Source organism: Ahaetulla prasina, chromosome 1 (assembly GCF_028640845.1).
Source record: "Ahaetulla prasina isolate Xishuangbanna chromosome 1, ASM2864084v1, whole genome shotgun sequence".
Lineage (NCBI taxonomy): Eukaryota > Metazoa > Chordata > Lepidosauria > Squamata > Colubridae > Ahaetulla > Ahaetulla prasina.
In genome coordinates, this window is record NC_080539.1 from 96,938,715 (window position 1) to 96,957,085 (window position 18,371).

The 18,371-nt window shown below is 36.4% G+C and overlaps 1 protein-coding gene across 7 annotated transcripts in view; it reads right to left on the minus strand.

Annotated features, from left to right (window-relative positions):
* PLEKHG1 (pleckstrin homology and RhoGEF domain containing G1) overlaps positions 1 to 18,371 on the minus strand; it is a 132,495-nt gene that overhangs the window by 19,517 nt on the left and 94,607 nt on the right. For all 7 annotated transcript variants that reach the window (XM_058169557.1, XM_058169548.1, XM_058169575.1 and 4 more), the window contains 7 exons: positions 12,687 to 12,756; positions 6,636 to 6,682; positions 4,968 to 5,118; positions 2,587 to 2,718; positions 1,700 to 1,882; positions 820 to 915; positions 1 to 87 (listed from right to left, as the gene is read on the minus strand). In XM_058169557.1, the coding sequence (XP_058025540.1) occupies positions 1 to 87; positions 820 to 915; positions 1,700 to 1,882; positions 2,587 to 2,718; positions 4,968 to 5,118; positions 6,636 to 6,682; positions 12,687 to 12,756 (766 nt within the window). The remainder of the gene's footprint in view (positions 88 to 819; positions 916 to 1,699; positions 1,883 to 2,586; positions 2,719 to 4,967; positions 5,119 to 6,635; positions 6,683 to 12,686; positions 12,757 to 18,371) is intronic.

The following is an 18,371-nucleotide window of genomic DNA, read 5'->3' on the forward strand; positions in this document are numbered from 1 at the left end:
CTTAGCTGGAATTTTAGCAGGATGGTTTTCTAGAATTAATCTCTTCAAATGAAGAATCCAAAGGCGCTTATCTTGCTGTGATTTTGCCTATTTCAAAAGGACAAGACAGTTAGAAAAAATTATAGTTCTTGAAATACCAGAAGGAAAAAATCAGTAAAAGTTCTTGGAATGTGGAGAAGATCTGACTTCAAATTGATATGCTGGCTCTTTTTCCAAAAACGATTAGAATTTTCTTGTTTGTCAAAACTAAAGCACAAACCACAAAATTACACACAGATCACCACCTATTACAGACAATTTTAGGCACAATGCTAGCTTGAAAATACATCCATATTTTTCTATCTCTGATAAAAATGGATTCAACTAAGTGGCAGCCTGTAATCAATCAGTGCTGATGTCAGAAAATTGTACAGGAGGGGCTCTACTTAGTAAATTGGATGAGAGATTGCTAAACAGTCTCAGGATTGCAAACCAGACAGGGAAATTTAAAATACACGCGGAAAGAAGGCAATGACAAACCATCTTTCCATATTATTGCTGGGAAACTTTATTTCTACCTTACCTTTTATTATAAAATCTAAACTTTACAGTAGAATCACATATTTTTCTCCAAAAGATAAGGGAAAAGAGAAAAAAATCTAGATAATAAGGAATAGGAACGACGCACAGGTATAAAGATAAGAATTAAATCTATGAATTTAATTATAGTGCTGCTTCATGGGATAATTATGTAATTATGAGAAATTCAAATTTCATATTATGTTTAATTAATATTTAATTATTTATTAATATATTCAGTCTACGGTGATTTTAAAATACCTGAACGGTATGCTGCATCTTGGGATTTTTATAATGGAAGACGCTGAAGCTAAGAGGTTCTTTCGGTATGACTTCTACCAGCATAAGATTGCCGCACTATAACAAAAACAAAAACCATCAGTTCCAAGAGATGCAGAAAGAAAAATCTAATAGACTCTTTTTTTTTAAAAAAAATGTTAATTTTATTGTGGAGTGTTTAGAAATGTACCAAGTTAGCTGAGTGGCAAAAAAAAAAAAAGAGCCTAGGGAAAGGTAAGAAACAAACCATTAAAAGCAAAGAAAACTGATAAGCAGAGCAATTGTGGAAGGTTTTGATAACAGCTACTTATTCAGAGTTATCCTGAGAAAGGTTCAGAAAAAAAAAAGAAGCAATAAAAGCAAAGAATTAAAAGGATGAAGTCAGAAACAGGAAAGGGGGAAAGGAAGCAGCAAATGATTTTTAAAAGCTGAAGGACTGACTAAACAATAGATCCTATTCTTCATCAGAGTCTATCCTTATACATATGCCAGAATGGTTTTTTTAAAATAAATAAATAGGGTCAATTATTTTTATTTATTGTTGTGTTTAAATTGTTTCAGTGTATAAACTATAGCAGGGGTCTCCAACCCTGGTCCCTTTAAGACTTGTGGACTTCAACTCCCAGAGTCCCTCAGCCAGCAAAGCTTAAAGGGACCAAGGTTGGAGATCCCTGCACTATAGGGAACTTCTATTTTTCCCCGTCTCTGCTGACAACTTACAGAAGAGAGGGGGGGGAAAAAGAAAACCCAGAAGCTCTATTAAAGAAACAATAAGGATTAGCGAAATATCCCACTTCCGCTCCCTTGTAGGATACACACTCATTACACCCTTAATCTTCCCCCAAAGTGCAACCTGCCATACCAAGATATGAGCTTTGTAAGTAAATGTCTCCTCTCTCTTCTTTGTAATAAGCAGCAGTTTATCAAAGAGAAACAACGTGCGTTCATTTTTGGCTCCCTGGATGCGGAAGGTTCCTTCTAGCACCAGCTCTCCATAGCTTGCCAGGTCTGGGCCTTTCCAGTTTGTAAGTAAACTCTGTATTTCCTGAAAGAGAGGGCAGGAGGCAGCACATTAAAAACAGATTGTGCTAGAATATCTTAAGATAATTATTTTCTAATCTAAACCATTACTGTTTGTTCTGATTTAATCCTTGTTTAGCAATAGTTCAGATGTAGTTAAGACCAGTTTGCAAAGCTCTGGCTGGCACAGCTTTCCCACAGCCACATGATCAATGGGGAAGCTGGCAGGAAATCAAAAGTTGCACTTATGTGAAGTCCTCTTTTAACAACCTGCACAATCCTTGCTGGACTTAGAGGTGCAGCTGGAACTGCCGCCTCTAAGTGGCACAATCACAGGTTGTCTTTAATGGCTGTATTGCTTAGTGACAAAAATTCTGGTCCCAATTATTGTCATTAGCTGAGGGCCACCTGTAATTACCAAGATCCCCAAAGTAGTGCACAAAATAGGAATAATTAAACTTTGGGCTCTGTTCGAGGAGATATCTTCTACAGTCTACTATTGAAGCAAATTTGCTGTTCAACTCTCATTCTGGCTTTAAAGAAGCTTGTATGAATAAATCAAATTCATGTTAAATATTACTTTGGAAATGGTTCAGCAAGTGGGCATTTTGATGTTTGAAATACTGAAAACAATAATCTTTTCAATGTGTCAAACATTTGTCCAAAGCATATGAACAAAACCCAAACAAAAGACAGAACATAGTCGATGAAGGATGCATTTTGACTCACCTGTAATCTAATGGCATGTTCATGCTTCCTCTTCATATCATTGATGTGCCATGCCACTCTCTGCATTGTATCAATGGCATCTAACACAACATCATAACCTTCAGTGTCCTTGTCAAGATGGTTTTCTATCTCCTGTTAAGAATCAATTGAAGAGTGTATTGTTTATAACACTTAAACATTTGAAAACAAGATCTGACTGAGAAGTACAATTACCAATTTTTTCGGAATATAAGACGCACCGGAGTATAAGACGCACCTTAGTTTTTGGGGAGAAAAATAAGAAAAAGGCTGATTGGCAGGTAGGTTGGCCACCCAGAATACCCCCAATCAGCCATTCCCAGAGGTGAATTTTAGCAACAAGTTCCTTGGTTGTGAGCTCTGTGCCTTGTTTTTTTTTTGGTTTTTTTTTGCTGCCTCTGAAACTCTGTTTCAGAAAAACATTTTTCAGGGTGTTCATATGGTAAAAGCCACAATATATTGGGCCCTGAGAATTAATCCTTTCTTCCAACTTTCTGGTCCTAATTCCTATTCTCCACCAAAGTCAAAACAGCCTCTGGTGGCTCAGACTGGTAAGACAGTCTGTTATTAATAGCAGCTGCTTGCAATTACTGCAGGTTCAAGCCCCACCAGGCCCAAGGTTGACTCAGCCTTCCATCCTTTATAAGGTAGGTAAAATGAGGACCCAGATTGTTGGGGGCAATAAGTTGACTTTGATTATAATATACAAATGGATGAAGACTATTGCTTGACATAGTATAAGCCGCCCTGAGTTTTCAGAGAAGGGCGGGATATAAATGCAAATAAAAAAACAACAGAATCTTAAATACACAGGAACCAAATAACAAGTGATTGCTATTTTGCCACATGTAAATTTAATCTCATATTGTTGACCCTGTTTAGAATGAACACTGGGACCTACTGAGGGAACTGACAGCCATGAAACTACTGCAAATACTTAATTACAGTTGCTAGATAAGAAGTAGCTTAGTTGACTGGGAAAATATTATAATTATCTGTTGAGTAGGCTCAAAAAGTGCTTAAACACAATAATGTTTCCTTTGATATCAGTGATCTTGGCAAGACACAACAAGCATGCCAGCTTATGTAAAGTATGTGCAACCTGTGACTCGTGAAGCTGAACACAGATCAATAGATCATTTTATGTAAGAAATATCCTTGTTATGCAATCCTTGGTGGGAAGCATCAAGGAGGAGGTTTTATTTTGCCTTCAGTTAACTGCTCTTCACAGATAATTGATTGTGTTTTAATTGGTAAACCCTTTAATAATGCACAGACATGCCTTACAGTAGCTATGCACATATTTTCAGGTCAAGGGCACCAATTAGCACTTGAATGGTTGAGCCAAGGTATGCTGCAGAAAATGGGTGGAACCTAGACAAAATATCATTTGTTTTTAATTTAATTAATTAAAATCAGTTTTACATCCTTAGTTCTTATTACTTTATTTCAAACTCTCTGAGTTAAAACTAGCAGTCTGGAGAAAGTATGAGGAAATACATATGGCCTTGGGGCTTCAGTTATCACTTCATCACTCAATGGCTTTATACTGACAGCTGCCTGGATGGTATTTATGGACATTCAAAATGAATCAGTCATTTTAACATATGGATGCAGTTTTCTTGCATTTAAACCCTGGCTATGAAATTTTAGTGGGATAATTACATTGAGAATTAGGCATGGCAGATACTGGAAACATATACACCCTCTCCAAATTTACATGTCCGGGCTTTGAATTATACTTAATTTCTTAATAGGAAGCATACGATAAAAGAATTAAAAATAAGCCCAGATTTTTGAAAAATGTTTAAATTGTTAAGTAAATAAGTAATCAACATATATGCCAAAAACATTTAAATGCATACTCACATGCTTTAAGGCAGAGAAATACACTTTTAGCCTATATGTTACCATTTACAATAATTTTTCAATGAGAACCTCCCAAGCTACTGCAAAGAAACAGGATGGAATACTATGTAAGCAACTAAAATAATGGTAATGTACTCAAAATATTTGTTTATTCTTTTATTTCAGGAGTTCTCAGATGTTGTGTGGAACTCTTTGTACAAGACTTAGGAGACTGTAAACACACCAGTCACTCAGCATGAGCTGAGGTTACAAACATTGTCAGTAAATGACGCAGACCACACTGGGACTTTTCAGAAAACTCAGGCAACAGGGGGCAAAAGTGGAAGTGAGCAGTACAAATTCAGCACGTTGTAGATCAGGGTGTTCCCGCCCCTCCCCGTGAAACAAAAGTGGCCAATTTAGAGACAGTTCTTTAAAAGTATAAATGTATAACTTAGCTTTTATAGGTTCAGTAGAGTATAGACAAAGGTTTGTTGACAAAGCGTTTTACTTACATGCAAAAGTAAATGGTATTTCAATATTCTTTGAACAGGCTTTAAAAGGTAGGATCCCAAAGGAAGAGAATGTTGTAAAGCTTCTTGTCTTTCTCTGAAAAACTTGGCTAGGGACTTATTCCTCATGCATTCAGTGAGTACAGCCACTGACCTGTAAAGCATACAAACACAGCTTTCAGAACATTATTAACCTGTTAATTATGCAGAAAACCACCCATTCAATGGACATGTTTGCTTATTTGCTTTTCAGTTCCGACAGTACAGCAATTTATAAGCTGGATGATTTGGGAGAGTCTACATCAGAGGTCTTCAAACTTGGCAGCTTTAAGACTTGTGGATTTCAACTCCCAGAATTCTCCAGCATAACATAGCTGGCTGGAGAATTCTGGGAGTTGAAGTCCACAAGTCTTAAAGCTGCCAAGTTTGAAGACCTCTGGTCTACATATCTGAACAGGAGCTTTCGTCTCCTAAAATTGTTTTCTGTTTAGAATGGATTTTGAAGAAAAAAGTTATTATAATTTTTTTTAATGAGAAGAACTATTAGATTCCACCGTATCCTTTCTGAATCACCTCAGGGAAAATCCCCACCCTATTCCAATGATTCTTTCTTTAAAAAAAAGTCTGTAGAAGCAAATCAATACAAGAATCTTCCTCCTTTTTATTTGCCTCACACAAACACTGTCTATCATTTTCTGTACAGAAGCTTAATTCATACTTGTTGAAGGACAAGGAAATTACGAAGACATTTTAAAGATGGAAACTCCCATGCAATTATAAGATATTGACCTAAGAAGCCACCATAGTTGAACCAAACAATATCTAACAGAAATGCTACTTTAAAGATTCCTCCTACCTTCCACAATACATTCTCATCATTCATCATTTAGTTATTTGTTTACTTACTTATCCACGCATTAAATTTAAATAACCAACCACTTCATATTCATGACTCTGGGTGGCTTACAGAGTGAACACAACAAAAAATTAAAACGTATATAAACAAATATAATAACAAAATCCATTAAAAACAAATTTAAACAATTAACTATTAACTAGAGAGCATAAAATGCAGGTGAATGCCAAGCAAAAGCTTATGAACAATTACGTCAAAACTTAGGAAATAACCCCACAAATATTTCATTATTCCTCTATGTAATAAGTATATCAACCTTGCTTAACTTCTTGTACTCAAAATAATGGCTTAGCATATTTGTATGTTCAGACATCATTGTGAAAAGGAGCATCCATCTTCTCTACAATTCCCCCCCACTATACTTTCCATAAATTTTACGAGATTAATTCTGATTAAGTGATCATTTCAAATTTTAGGCAACGTAAAAAAGGTAATATTCATTTTGCTTCTTCAGGATTTTGAATTCCAAGGTAAAAAGGTATATTCATGGGTCCATAAATGTTTCACCTCTCTGCCCCTCCTTCAACTAAGGACATCTTTTCTAAGGATTCTGCAGCAACTATAGAAGGAAAAGCATGAAAGCATAGACCTATGCTAAATACCCATTCCCCTGCACCTGTTTGCCTTCAGTTCCAAAGTGCTCTACAGCCCTAACAAATATTACCTTTTGGAAATATATAGTGGGAAACACAGAGTGATATCGAGACAGATCTACCCACAGGGACACACACACACACACACAAAATTGCTCCTACCTTGGATAATTGGTACAATACTGTGTATATATGTGGAAATCTTCACTCTGTACATAAGCAAATGGAAAGATTTATTTAGAACCTGGAAACATCTATTTGCCAGAAAGTCCACAGAAAAATAAGATAACATGACTAACTAGATTTAACTTGAACTAGCCAGAAATCAACCAGCAATGAGCACAGAAGGCAGTACATTGACATACTAAAATAATACTGGCCAGTCCCAGAGATTAACCATGTTTTCAAAGCCAGTCCAATCCATTCCGTCCCAAAATGTGTGACTGAAGGCCTTCACCCATCCATTTATCGCCAAGAGTTAAAAGGGCAGATGAGAAATGACTTTCAGCTACAAATAAACATCCCTCTAACCTATCAGATTCTTTTTTTATAAAACAGTGAAGTACCTCTGACCTCCATAAGGATCATATAATTTAGAATACAGTATCTTTTATAAAGCATGTTTTACATCCTTGCAATTTGAAGAAAACCCTTGGGAAAGGAAAACCACATATAATTTTATGTAACTTTTAGGTAACAATTAAATTACATTAACTTAAAATTTTATGTAACCATTTTATGTAAAATATATAAATGATCAAAAGCATTATTCTTGTACAGATTCTCTTAAACCAATTCCTCAAAAATCCTCAGGTTAATTAACACTAGCGCATTTAAATATCTTCTTTTAGTACAACCATTTTATGTGCTCTGCAGCCTATGCGCATTAACAGAGAGACTGCAATGTTCATGATGACAACCGAGACAGAAATTGTATTCCTGGTTGCAACTGGAACAGGTGCTACCAAGTGCTGTTGGCCTCACCCTTGTTTATGTGTGGCTGTAGGTGTGTTTTAATGGCCTAAACTATTTTAAATTGTGTAAAGTGGTCAAAACTGATTGGGGAACAGCAGCCAAACAGAAGGATAAACATTCATGGAGCATTTCTCAATATGCAACAATATCTGAGTGTGTATAACATACCTATCTTTTTTTTTTACATAGTATTTCAGGGTTAATAAAAACACTCTATTTATTATTATTATTATTTATTATTTATTATATTTGTATACCGCCCATTTCCCGAAGGACTCAGGGCGGTTCACAGCCAATAAAACAACAGAAAACATATAATACATATAAAACAGCAAAAATAATAGACAATTAAATTCAGTTGATGCCTTAAAACTTTTAAATACAAATTTAAAACCCATTTAAACCCCTGATTTAAAAACCCCAATTTAAAACTACGTTCAAGCTAGTCCTGCTCTTCGAAACAGCAACGTCTTCAGCTCGCGGCGGAAGCACCTGAGATCGGGGAGTTGACGAAGCCCCAGAGGGAGCTCGTTCCAGAGGGTAGGGGCCCCCACAGAGAAGGCCCTCCCCCTTTTCAATTTAGTTGAAAAAGCTGTCTTAATCTGTGACCATCCCACCTAATAATTTAAAAAATTTCCACATAGCCACTGCTGATATTTTATCTTTGGGTTTAAATGCCAGAATTCATGTAGCTGCCCTCATTGGCATGAGACATAATAAGTTTACATCATAGCCTACATATATGCTTTGAACTAAAAACTACTGTAGAAATCTACTGCCTGCAATGAAGTAGTAATCATGTTAACCATAATTTGCAACAGAGACATTACACTCTGTTATTAGCTGGTAGAATCATTCCAGTTATTGCATATATTAAGTTGGGGATTCTTCAGTGTCATCCAAATGTAATGTTCATTGCTGAAGTCACACCCAATCTGTACATAAGTAAGCATTTATGAGCAAAAGGCAGAAAATATCTAGTTCACTATATAACCAAGCTGAACATTCAGAAACACTGGCTATGAATGGACTTTAAAAAAGACATTTATTTTAAAAATTTCCACATAGCCACTGCTGATATTTTATCTTTGGGTTTAAATGCCAGAATTCATGTAGCTGCCCTCATTGGCATGAGACATAATAAGTTTATATCATAGCCTACATATATGCTTTGAACTAAAAACTACTGTAGAAATCTACTGCCTGCAATGAAGTAGTAATCATGTTAACCATAATTTGCAACAGAGACATTACACTCTGTTATTAGCTGGTAGAATCATTCCAGTTATTGCATATATTAAGTTGGGGATTCTTCAGTGTCATCCAAATGTAATGTTCATTGCTGAAGTCACACCCAATCTGTACATAAGTAAGCATTTATGAGCAAAAGGCAGAAAATATCTAGTTCACTATATAACCAAGCTGAACATTCAGAAACACTGGCTATGAATGGACTTTAAAAAAGACATTTATTTTAAAAATTGTTACGCCCTCTTTTGTTTTTCATCCAATTTTTTTAAAAAAATAGTCTCATACTTTACCAAACTGGAAAGAGATTTTAAAAAATAAAGAAATGATCTCAACCAGTCTGATATACATCAATAAAAATGCATCAATAATAGCAGACATTCAATATTACACAGTCACATTTCTACACCTATAACACATTTCTTGCAAACCGTAACGGCTAATTACATCCTTGAAACTGCACCAGAAGGAGCAGATTTGTGGATCATACAAAAGTAAGGAAGATGAATCTGTTCATGAAATTTTAAGCAGAGGTGAAATCTACTTACTTTCCTTACTGGCTCGGAAGTGCACGCGCCCTGCGTGCGCACACCTTGTGCACATGCGCAGAAGGTAAAAAACATATTACTTCCTGGTTAAAATCAGGAAGTAATGACAGGCGGTCAGGTGGGTGGAGCTTCACTTCGCCATTGCTACTAGATCGCGGAACTACTGGCCACGATCGCTTCCAGATCACATGATCCAGTCCGATCCAGGAGAATTTCACCCCTGATTTTAAGCTATCCATTCTTTTGTAAAATGTTTAGCCTGCAAACTGCTTGTTTTCAATTGCTGCAATGATTCCATTACTAATACTTGGCATTTCTATATGAGTGGTTGTTAAAAAATAAAAAAAATGGAAAGTGACTCTGTCCAGAAGTATCCATAAACAAGAACCTTTGCCCTTGCTGCCCAACATTTGATGACCTCTGGCACTCGCTGTGTGAGACTTTTGTTCACTATGCTGTCAGTATTACTTTTCCATGTGATCATCAAATATCGAATATAACATAATACCCAATGGTGCTGGGATCTGCACCACTGCCAAGGGTGGGTGAATAAAGCATTTACTGCAAGCAGGCAGTGCTAATAGGAGGGAGCAGTAAAGTGTTGGAAAACAAATTAGTAGACCATATGGCCAGCCTCCTGGCATCCGTACCAGTTTTAAGATTCAGTTGTCAAGTCAATTGGAGTTCAAAAGCTCACAAAATGAGAGAGAAAAATCATCTTCGTGTTTGACTCAAATGAAGTAAAATATTTGCGTGCTGCCCTTTTTTTAATCAGGTCTTCATTGTGTAACTGTACTGATGCAAGCTAGAAATAGTATTTTGTTGCACAAACTTAACCTAATAAGCCGTACTTTGACTACCACAACCATTGCAATGTAGTCACTGGTGAAATCTGAACCGGTTTACTACAGGTTCGCTGGCTGCGCATGTGTGCTGCACACACGCATGCACAGTGCGCACCATGCACCAAATGCAAGGTGCAAGGTGTGCACTGCATGCATGTGCAAAAGGAGGCATGGGGTAAGCAGAATGGCGTTTAGGGGCAGAGGTGATCAGCTGTGGCGCACGATCTTTTTTTTTACTATTAAAAGCATTTTTTACAACCTATTTGGCTGAATAGGTTGTAAAAAAATGCTTTTAAAAGTAAAAAAAAGGCTCTGACGATTGCGCAGCTTAGCTGTGATTGTCAGAGCCTCTTTTTTTACCTTTTAAAAGAATTTTTTAAAAGCAGCAGCAAGTGGGGAAGTGGGCGACCGGGCATTGGGTGGGCATGGGTGGGTGGGGGGGCAGAGATTTTTGCTACCGGTTCTTCAAACCATCCTCTGCCATCGCTACTGGATCAGCTGATCTGGTCCGAACCGGGAGCATTTCACCCCTGAATGTAGTGCTATTACTGTATTGACAGCCCTTACCTTGCAAATGATAAAAGGAAGGAGGCTATAAGTCAGGGCAAAAGAATACCAGTTCAGATTACTAACTAAAGTTGTCAACCTTTGAATTAAATGATATTTATGGTTTCATTAAAACCTGCACTTCTAGTTTTACTTTCATATATTCCTGAATACAGTACCTAAAAGGCGTTCTTTGATGTTCAGGGTGAACTGAGTAATATGGACAGTGGCCAACAGACAGCCATAAATCTGCAGCCCCCAACTCATGTAAGTCTTAGCAAAATGCAATACTTAAAACAAGAGAGCTACTAACTATGAATCAACATACATTTCTTTTTAGATATAAATATGTCTGGCCAATAGAAACTACTGTGTGAAGCTCAAAACCTCCCTTTGTCAAGGGAAGAAAAGAGGAGAGGATGACTAGCCAAATTGCCTAAACTTGCCTGCTTTCAAGTTTTCCCCTCTGGTGACCAGCTGAAAGGACAAAGCTGTTCTCTTATTTCTAAACATAAACATATCAAAGACTTTGAACCAATTTTAAGCAAGAGTCAAAGATTTCCCATCACAAAATCTAGACTGCTGCTTCTATAATGCACAAGGCCATTGACTTAAATGCCTCAGTCAGCTTTACCAGACTAAGAGAGAAAGAAGAAAGGAAAAACCAATTGTAGAGAGAAAGAGAGAGAGAGAGAGAAAGAGAGAGAGAGAGAGAGGAAGGGAGGGAGGGAGGGAGGGATAGAGTGGGACAGAGCGAGAGGGAGGGAGAGACAGAGAAGTCAACATTAACTGTATTCAAACTACTAGAAAACCAATATAGTTTTTTTTCTGAAATGCAATACATGCGTTCCTCAGTTTACAACCATTTGTTTAGTGACTGTTTGAGGTTACAATGGCATTGAAAAAAGTGACTCAGGACCGTTTTTCACACATGGTCATGTGATCAAAATTTGGGCACTTGGCAACTGGCATGTATTTATGAACATTGCACTATCCCAGTCATATGATCACCATTTGTTACCTTCCCAGCTGGCTTTTGACAAGCAAAGTCAATGGGGAAAGCCTGATTCTCTTAACAACTATATGATTCAATCAACAACTGCAGCAATTCGCTTAACAATGGCAGCAAAAAGGGTTATAAAATAGGGCATAAGTCATTTAACAACTGTTTTGCTTAGCAGCTGAAATTTTGGGTTCAATTGTTGTTGTATGTCAAGGACCATCTGTAGTACATTTCGTATTTGACACTTATAGCAGAAATCCACACTGAACTAAAAATTCATCCCTGCAATTCTTCAACATTTAGTAAGATTCATTTTTATATTTGCAAAATACTAGGATGAGATCTAGTAAAGTAAGGAAAAGAAACAGCAAACTTGGGGTGAATAGGAACTAGCATTGATTTTAAGCTGTTTGATATTTTCCCCATTCCATTTTTAATCTTTTATATAATGTCTATGTATGCAGTAACATTAATCCAGAATAACATTTTAAGAATAAAAAATGGAGTTGCCGAACAAAATTAGTCAGTAAACTTTGCAGAGTAGTATTGACTAAGATGATGTTAAATATTATATCAGTCTACAAAAGGAAAAAGATAACTAGTGAGAAAAATATTTTAAGATGTTCTAATATCTAAAAGAAAGAAAAAATATATAAAGTTTTAGCAAAAAGAGATGAACCAGTTATTTCTATCAAATATGCACATATTTTCAAATCAAATAATTAAAAAAAGAGATGTGTTCTATCTAAACGCTCATCCATTCTAATAGATTTGTGAGAGCCAATTCATGTAAGACTATGGCCAAAGTAAAATTAAATAATGACTTAACTTTGGAATATTTTCATATTGCTTCACCAATTCAGGAAAATTTAGTGGAATGGTAATATAAGCTAACTCCATACAGTAATTTGTAAAAAAAAGATTTGCATCCTATGATTTATGTTTTACAGGCATTTGGGAACTGATGGAATGATCTTCCATTTATATATTCTGAGAATGCAAAATACTGAAGATCTTATTAACATCAAAAGATGATATAATCACTTACCTTAGAAACAAAACACTCCGCTATAGCTACAGGATCATTTTCACAGTTTTCCAAATCTTGCAGAAGTTCACTAGTTCACAAAAAAAGTGCAATTATTATCATCATATGCCAATATATACTGCCTACAGTTAAAATTGGCACTGCAAGATTCTATTAAAATAAAACAGCACCATTCATTGTGTTTCCTACTATAATGTTAAGAAGTAATTAGAGGTTTCTTATCAGTTTTTCCTTTTATAATTCCATTAATGATGTGAATAAATGTCTGTTTGGCTTGCTTGCATTACTGTTTCCCTACTTCAGCTGTTATCTTTATCAGGATAAAAAAAAGCAACTACTGGCTCTGTTTTACAATGATTGTTAAGAACCTGTACATATATAACACATGTGCATCATTGCAATGCTGCCTCTTCCTACGACGCCAATATGCAGTTTTCTGCATCTCTTTAGCATTTAAGGATTTTTCGCTGCTTAATACTAGGAAAGGGAAATGACACATAACTTCATGCAGCACATAGAAACTGTTTTATAATAAATAGGCTGCATATGTGTTTTTTTGCCTACTAGCTGTGAACGGTTTTCAAGTGTATTCACATGTGTTAAGCCTTGGTTTGTTTGAACACAATTTGTTAAACACACTACAATAGGCTGCATTTGAATAAACAAGCAAAGCCATAAATAAGCAAAGCCATAAACAAGCAATGGGATTTTTATATCATGCTAAGGGAAACCAAACAAAACACTTATATGAACCCACTTTTCATCCATCCACATAATGCTATTCTGTACTCAGGGATGTATAGAAACCCTTCAAACCAGGCAAAAGACAATTATACTAACTTACCAACTAGGTTTCTTTTAAACAACATTTGGTATGTTGGATTTGGTTACACTGAACACATTTAAACTCACCAGAACATTTTTTGTTGTCTATACTGCAATACTGTATGTTCAAGCTGCTCTTTCCTTTGAAAATACAGTATTTTTGTTTTAACTTAGGAAAATGAAAAATTAAACTGAAATCATAAACTTGCAGACAGTTTTGAGGCTCTGAATATAGTTAGGATGCTACAGCCTCATGGACAGTTTCAGTATCATCACTTTATCTGTGAGTAAACTACCAAATACAATTTGATCTGATGTATGTTGGAAGCTCAAAGATAATGTGGCTCACTATTAATTTAGCATGTACAGGCTTGCTTCTTCCAAGCTCAGTTACTCATGCTATGTAACAGTTAACCTTTGTCTCCAGCATCTGGATTGCTGTTTTGCATTTGTGCAAAATATGTATGTATGTTTATATGATGGTACCAAAGTAATCTGAGCTGGCAACTGGAAATAAAGAAACAATGGGAATTTTTTTTAATTTACTGTCATCCTCTCAATTATTTTCCAACATATGAAGATATATATGAGAAATGTGATACTTGATTGTTATGGTACACTGACTATGAAACGTATATGAATGACAGGTAGGAAACAATATATTTCTCTTGCACGTTGTTAAACAACTGTTTTCATGATATGGCAAGATTGAGGTAAAGAAAGATTGGTTAAGAGAATTCCATGACCACACATTTTCAGACACAGCTGCTTTCAGTAGTATTTATTGTTTGTGTGGGCTTTATTGTGATTTTGATTTTGGGCCAAGATTTGCAAAACTCTGGGAAAAAGGAATATATTAAAACCTAGCAAAAACTGGGCAAAAACAATTCTGCCTTTACAGAATTCAGCAAGGAAAAAAAATAGAATAGAATAGAACAGAATAGAATTTTTATTGGCCAAGTGTGGTTGGACACACAAGGAATTTGTCTTGGTGCATATGCTCTCAGTGTACATAAAAGAAAAGATACATTCATCAAGGTACAACATTTACAACACAATTGATGATCAATATATCAATGTAAATCATAAGGATTGCCAGCAACAAGTTATAGTCATGCAGTCATAAGTGGAAAGAGATTGGTGATGGGAACTATGAAACGATTAATAGTAGTGCAGATTCAGTAAATAGTCTGACAGTGTTGAGGGAATTATTTGTTTAGCAGAGTGATGGCCTTCGGGAAAAAACTGTTCTTGTGTCTAGTTGTTCTGGTGTGCAGTGCTCTATAGCGTCGTTTTGAGGGTAGGAGTTGAAACAGTTTATGTCCAGGATGCGAGGGATCTGCAAATATTTTCACGGCCCTCTTCTTGATTCGTGCAGTATACAGGTCCTCAATGGAAGGCAGGTTGGTAGCAATTATTTTTTCTGCAGTTCTAATTATCCTCTGAAGTCTGTGTTTTTCTTGTTGGGTTGCAGAACCGAACCAGACAGTTATAGAGGTGCAAATGACAGACTCAAAAATTCCTCTGTAGAATTGGATCAGCAGCTCCTTGGGCAGTTTGAGCTTACTGAGTTGGCGCAGAAAGAACATTCTTTGTTGTCCTTTTTTAATGATGTTTTTGATGTTAGCTGTCCATTTGAGATCTTGCGATATGATAGAACCCAGAAATTTGAAGGTTTCTACTGTTGATACTGTGTTGTCAAGTATTGTGAGAGGTGGAAGTATGGAAGGGTTTTTCCTAAAGTCTACCACCATTTCTACGGTTTTGAGTGTGTTCAGTTCCAGATTGTTTTGGTTGCACCACAAGGTGCAAATCATGGCAACTCTGTCAAGGTGTGTCTGGAGTGTTTTACCAGATATGGATTAGAACATTATTAAGAACTAGTTATCTTTATCATAATGAATATAAAGAACTTTGTTCTGGTTACATCTGCTGGTTGATTGCTGATTTGGCATAATTTTGAAGGGCTTTACCAGGGTTGGTGGGGCCTGGTTGAAAATGAGAATAGATTACACAGAAGATTGACCAAAAAGCCAAAATTGCAAGCAAGTTCAAAAAGAATTCTGATGCTACTTATACTATTCTTTTCCTATGCAAAGGAAGTTTTTATTAGTGATTTCTTGATTGGTGTTGCATAATAGATTCACAAAGGTTGTCATTAATGTAGTTAATTCTACTTCTACCTTTAATTATGACATGCTCAGTGTAACTAACTATGAAGCAGCATTGCTAATATTAGTTCTTATGACACATCAAGATTCATGACCCAAGTCAGCCAAATTCACTGTGGCAGAAAGAAAAAAAAAATTTCCATTTTCCAGGCAGAATATTAGCTACACATATAAAATGGAAAATAGCTAACATTCCAATTTTGATTTTAAAAAAGCTATTCTTCCCCAAAGTTAGAAATAGGAAATGAGGCAGTATCTAAAATGGTTCCCATAGATCCCACAAATTTCCACTGAAAAGCATACCTGGCCAAGAAGTTTGAGCTAAGATTTATTATTATGACAAGTGGTTCATGAAGTGGTAAATAAATACTTAATTTTAAATTAAATATGTTGGAGCTAAATTTGATAAGCCTTTATAAATGGGAGGGTGATGAAAAGCAGACACAATGCAGCTATTTACAGCTGCCTAATTTGCTTTAAAAGGTGAAGTTTAATTCTTTATATAAAATATGTTGACATATTGTTGAAAATGGTTTCCCTGAGGTGACATACAGATTAAAATATAATAAAGTTATAGGCAATTTTAATATTCTGGCAATAGATTAAAAACTGCCTTTAGCAGCAAATTAAAGTAAATTAAACTGCAGAAAAAACAATTGCTACCAACCTGCCTTCCATTGAGGACCTGTATACTGCACGAGTCAAAAAGAGGGCTGTGAAAATATTTACAGACCTCTCACATCCTGGACATAAACTGTTTCAACTCCTACCCTCAAAACGACGCTATAGAGCACCGCACACCAGAACAACGAGACACAAGAACAGTTTTTTTACCGAACGCTATCACTCTGCTAAACAAATAATTCCCTCAACACTGTCAAACTATTTACTAAATCTGCACTACTATTAATCTTCTCAATGTTCCCATCACACATCTCCTTCCACTTATGACTGTAACTTTGTTGCTTGTATCCTTATGATTTATACTGATATTGTTTCCTGATTGTTTATTTGTAGCCTATGGCTATCATTAAGTGTTGTAAGTATTGTACCTTGATGGAGGTATCTTTTCTTTTATATACACTGAGAGCATAGGCACCAAGACAAATTCCTCGTGTGTCCAATCACACTTGGTCAATAAAAAATTCTATTCTATTCTATTCTATTCTATTCTATTCTATTCTATTCTATTCTATTCTATTCTATTCTATTCTATTCTATTCTATTCTATTCTATTCTAAACTTAACCACAAAAAATGTCTGGGATTCCCTATCTCTCACCATTTCTGCCCATTCCCCTACTCTCACAGAATGACCAGGCAAAAGGTCCATTCCCTGAAGCTATATAATTTGATGAGACCTAGGTAGCATAACTTTCTGTGGCAATGCCTACCCTTAGGAATAATTTCTGCCTGCCTGCCCACTGCTGTCCTTCAGAGGTTCAGATGACTCTGACTCTTAGCTAGCTAGAAGGATTTAAAATCCAGTTTTTAGATCTACAAAAGGGCACATTTTATTGAGTTCATATTATATGAATTATAGAGCTGATGAGGTGGGATCTGATTATCTAGCACAACTTTTGTTCCTTCCCAAAGTTTTCAAGGATTTCAACATGTGTGATTTTAATATGCTAGGATTGTGATGGCAAACCTGTGGCACGCGGAGCCATGTCTTCTGGCATGCATGACGTTGCCCGTTCCTCTTCTGTGTTTCTGGTGCACATGCGCGCGCAACAATCAGCTACCCTTTTTGCATGCAGCAGTGCCGGAAACTGGAGGAGCTGATCTTCCACTTTCCTGCGTAAGCATGCGTGCCCACCAGCTGATCGTCACACGCGCATGCGTGCCAGAAATCCAGAACAGTAGCTGGCTGAAACCGGAAATTCATTTTTGGGTGTGTGCATGCGCCCTGGGCAGCTCCTCTTCTGGGTTGTGGGCCAGATGCATACGCACTCCCTTTTCGGCACTTGGTTCGCCATCACTGTGCTAGGAGAAGTAATAATTTAAATACATGGAAAGGATCCATATAAATAAAATTCATAATTTCATAATTCATTTCAATGTTCACTCAATTTTGCAGTGTCGGGGACCGGTTTAGCTCACGCTGGTAAAAGCCTGTTATTAAGAACACAGTAGCCTGCAATTACTGCAGGTTCGAGCCCGGCCCAAGGTTGACTCAGCCTTCCATCCTTTATAAGGTAGGTAAAATGAGGACCCAGATTGTTGGGGGGGCAATAAGTTGACTTTGTAAAAATATACAAATAGAATGAGACTATTGCCTTATACACTGTAAGCCGCCCTGAGTCTTCGGAGAAGGGCGGGGTATAAATGTAAACAAAAACAAAAAAAATTTAAATTAAATGTTTGCTTTGTTACAGCCACTTATAGGTCCTGCTCTCATTTTCAATTTGGGTAGTCTGAAAATGATTGTATACATACAACCAAAAGCTTAATATATTCTCCAATCACTCCAAGAAGTAGTTTATCTTTGTTTTTGTTCAGGGGTGTCAAACTCACGTCGTCACGGCAACATTATGTGATGTATCGGGACTTTTTTTCCCCTTCGCTAAACCGGGCATGGGTCAGGAGTTTGACAGCTGTGCTTTAGTTCCTTCAAAAACCAAAATAGCTGAAATATCCAAGTCATATTTGATATTTGACTATATTAATATTTGACTATAGAGGTATGC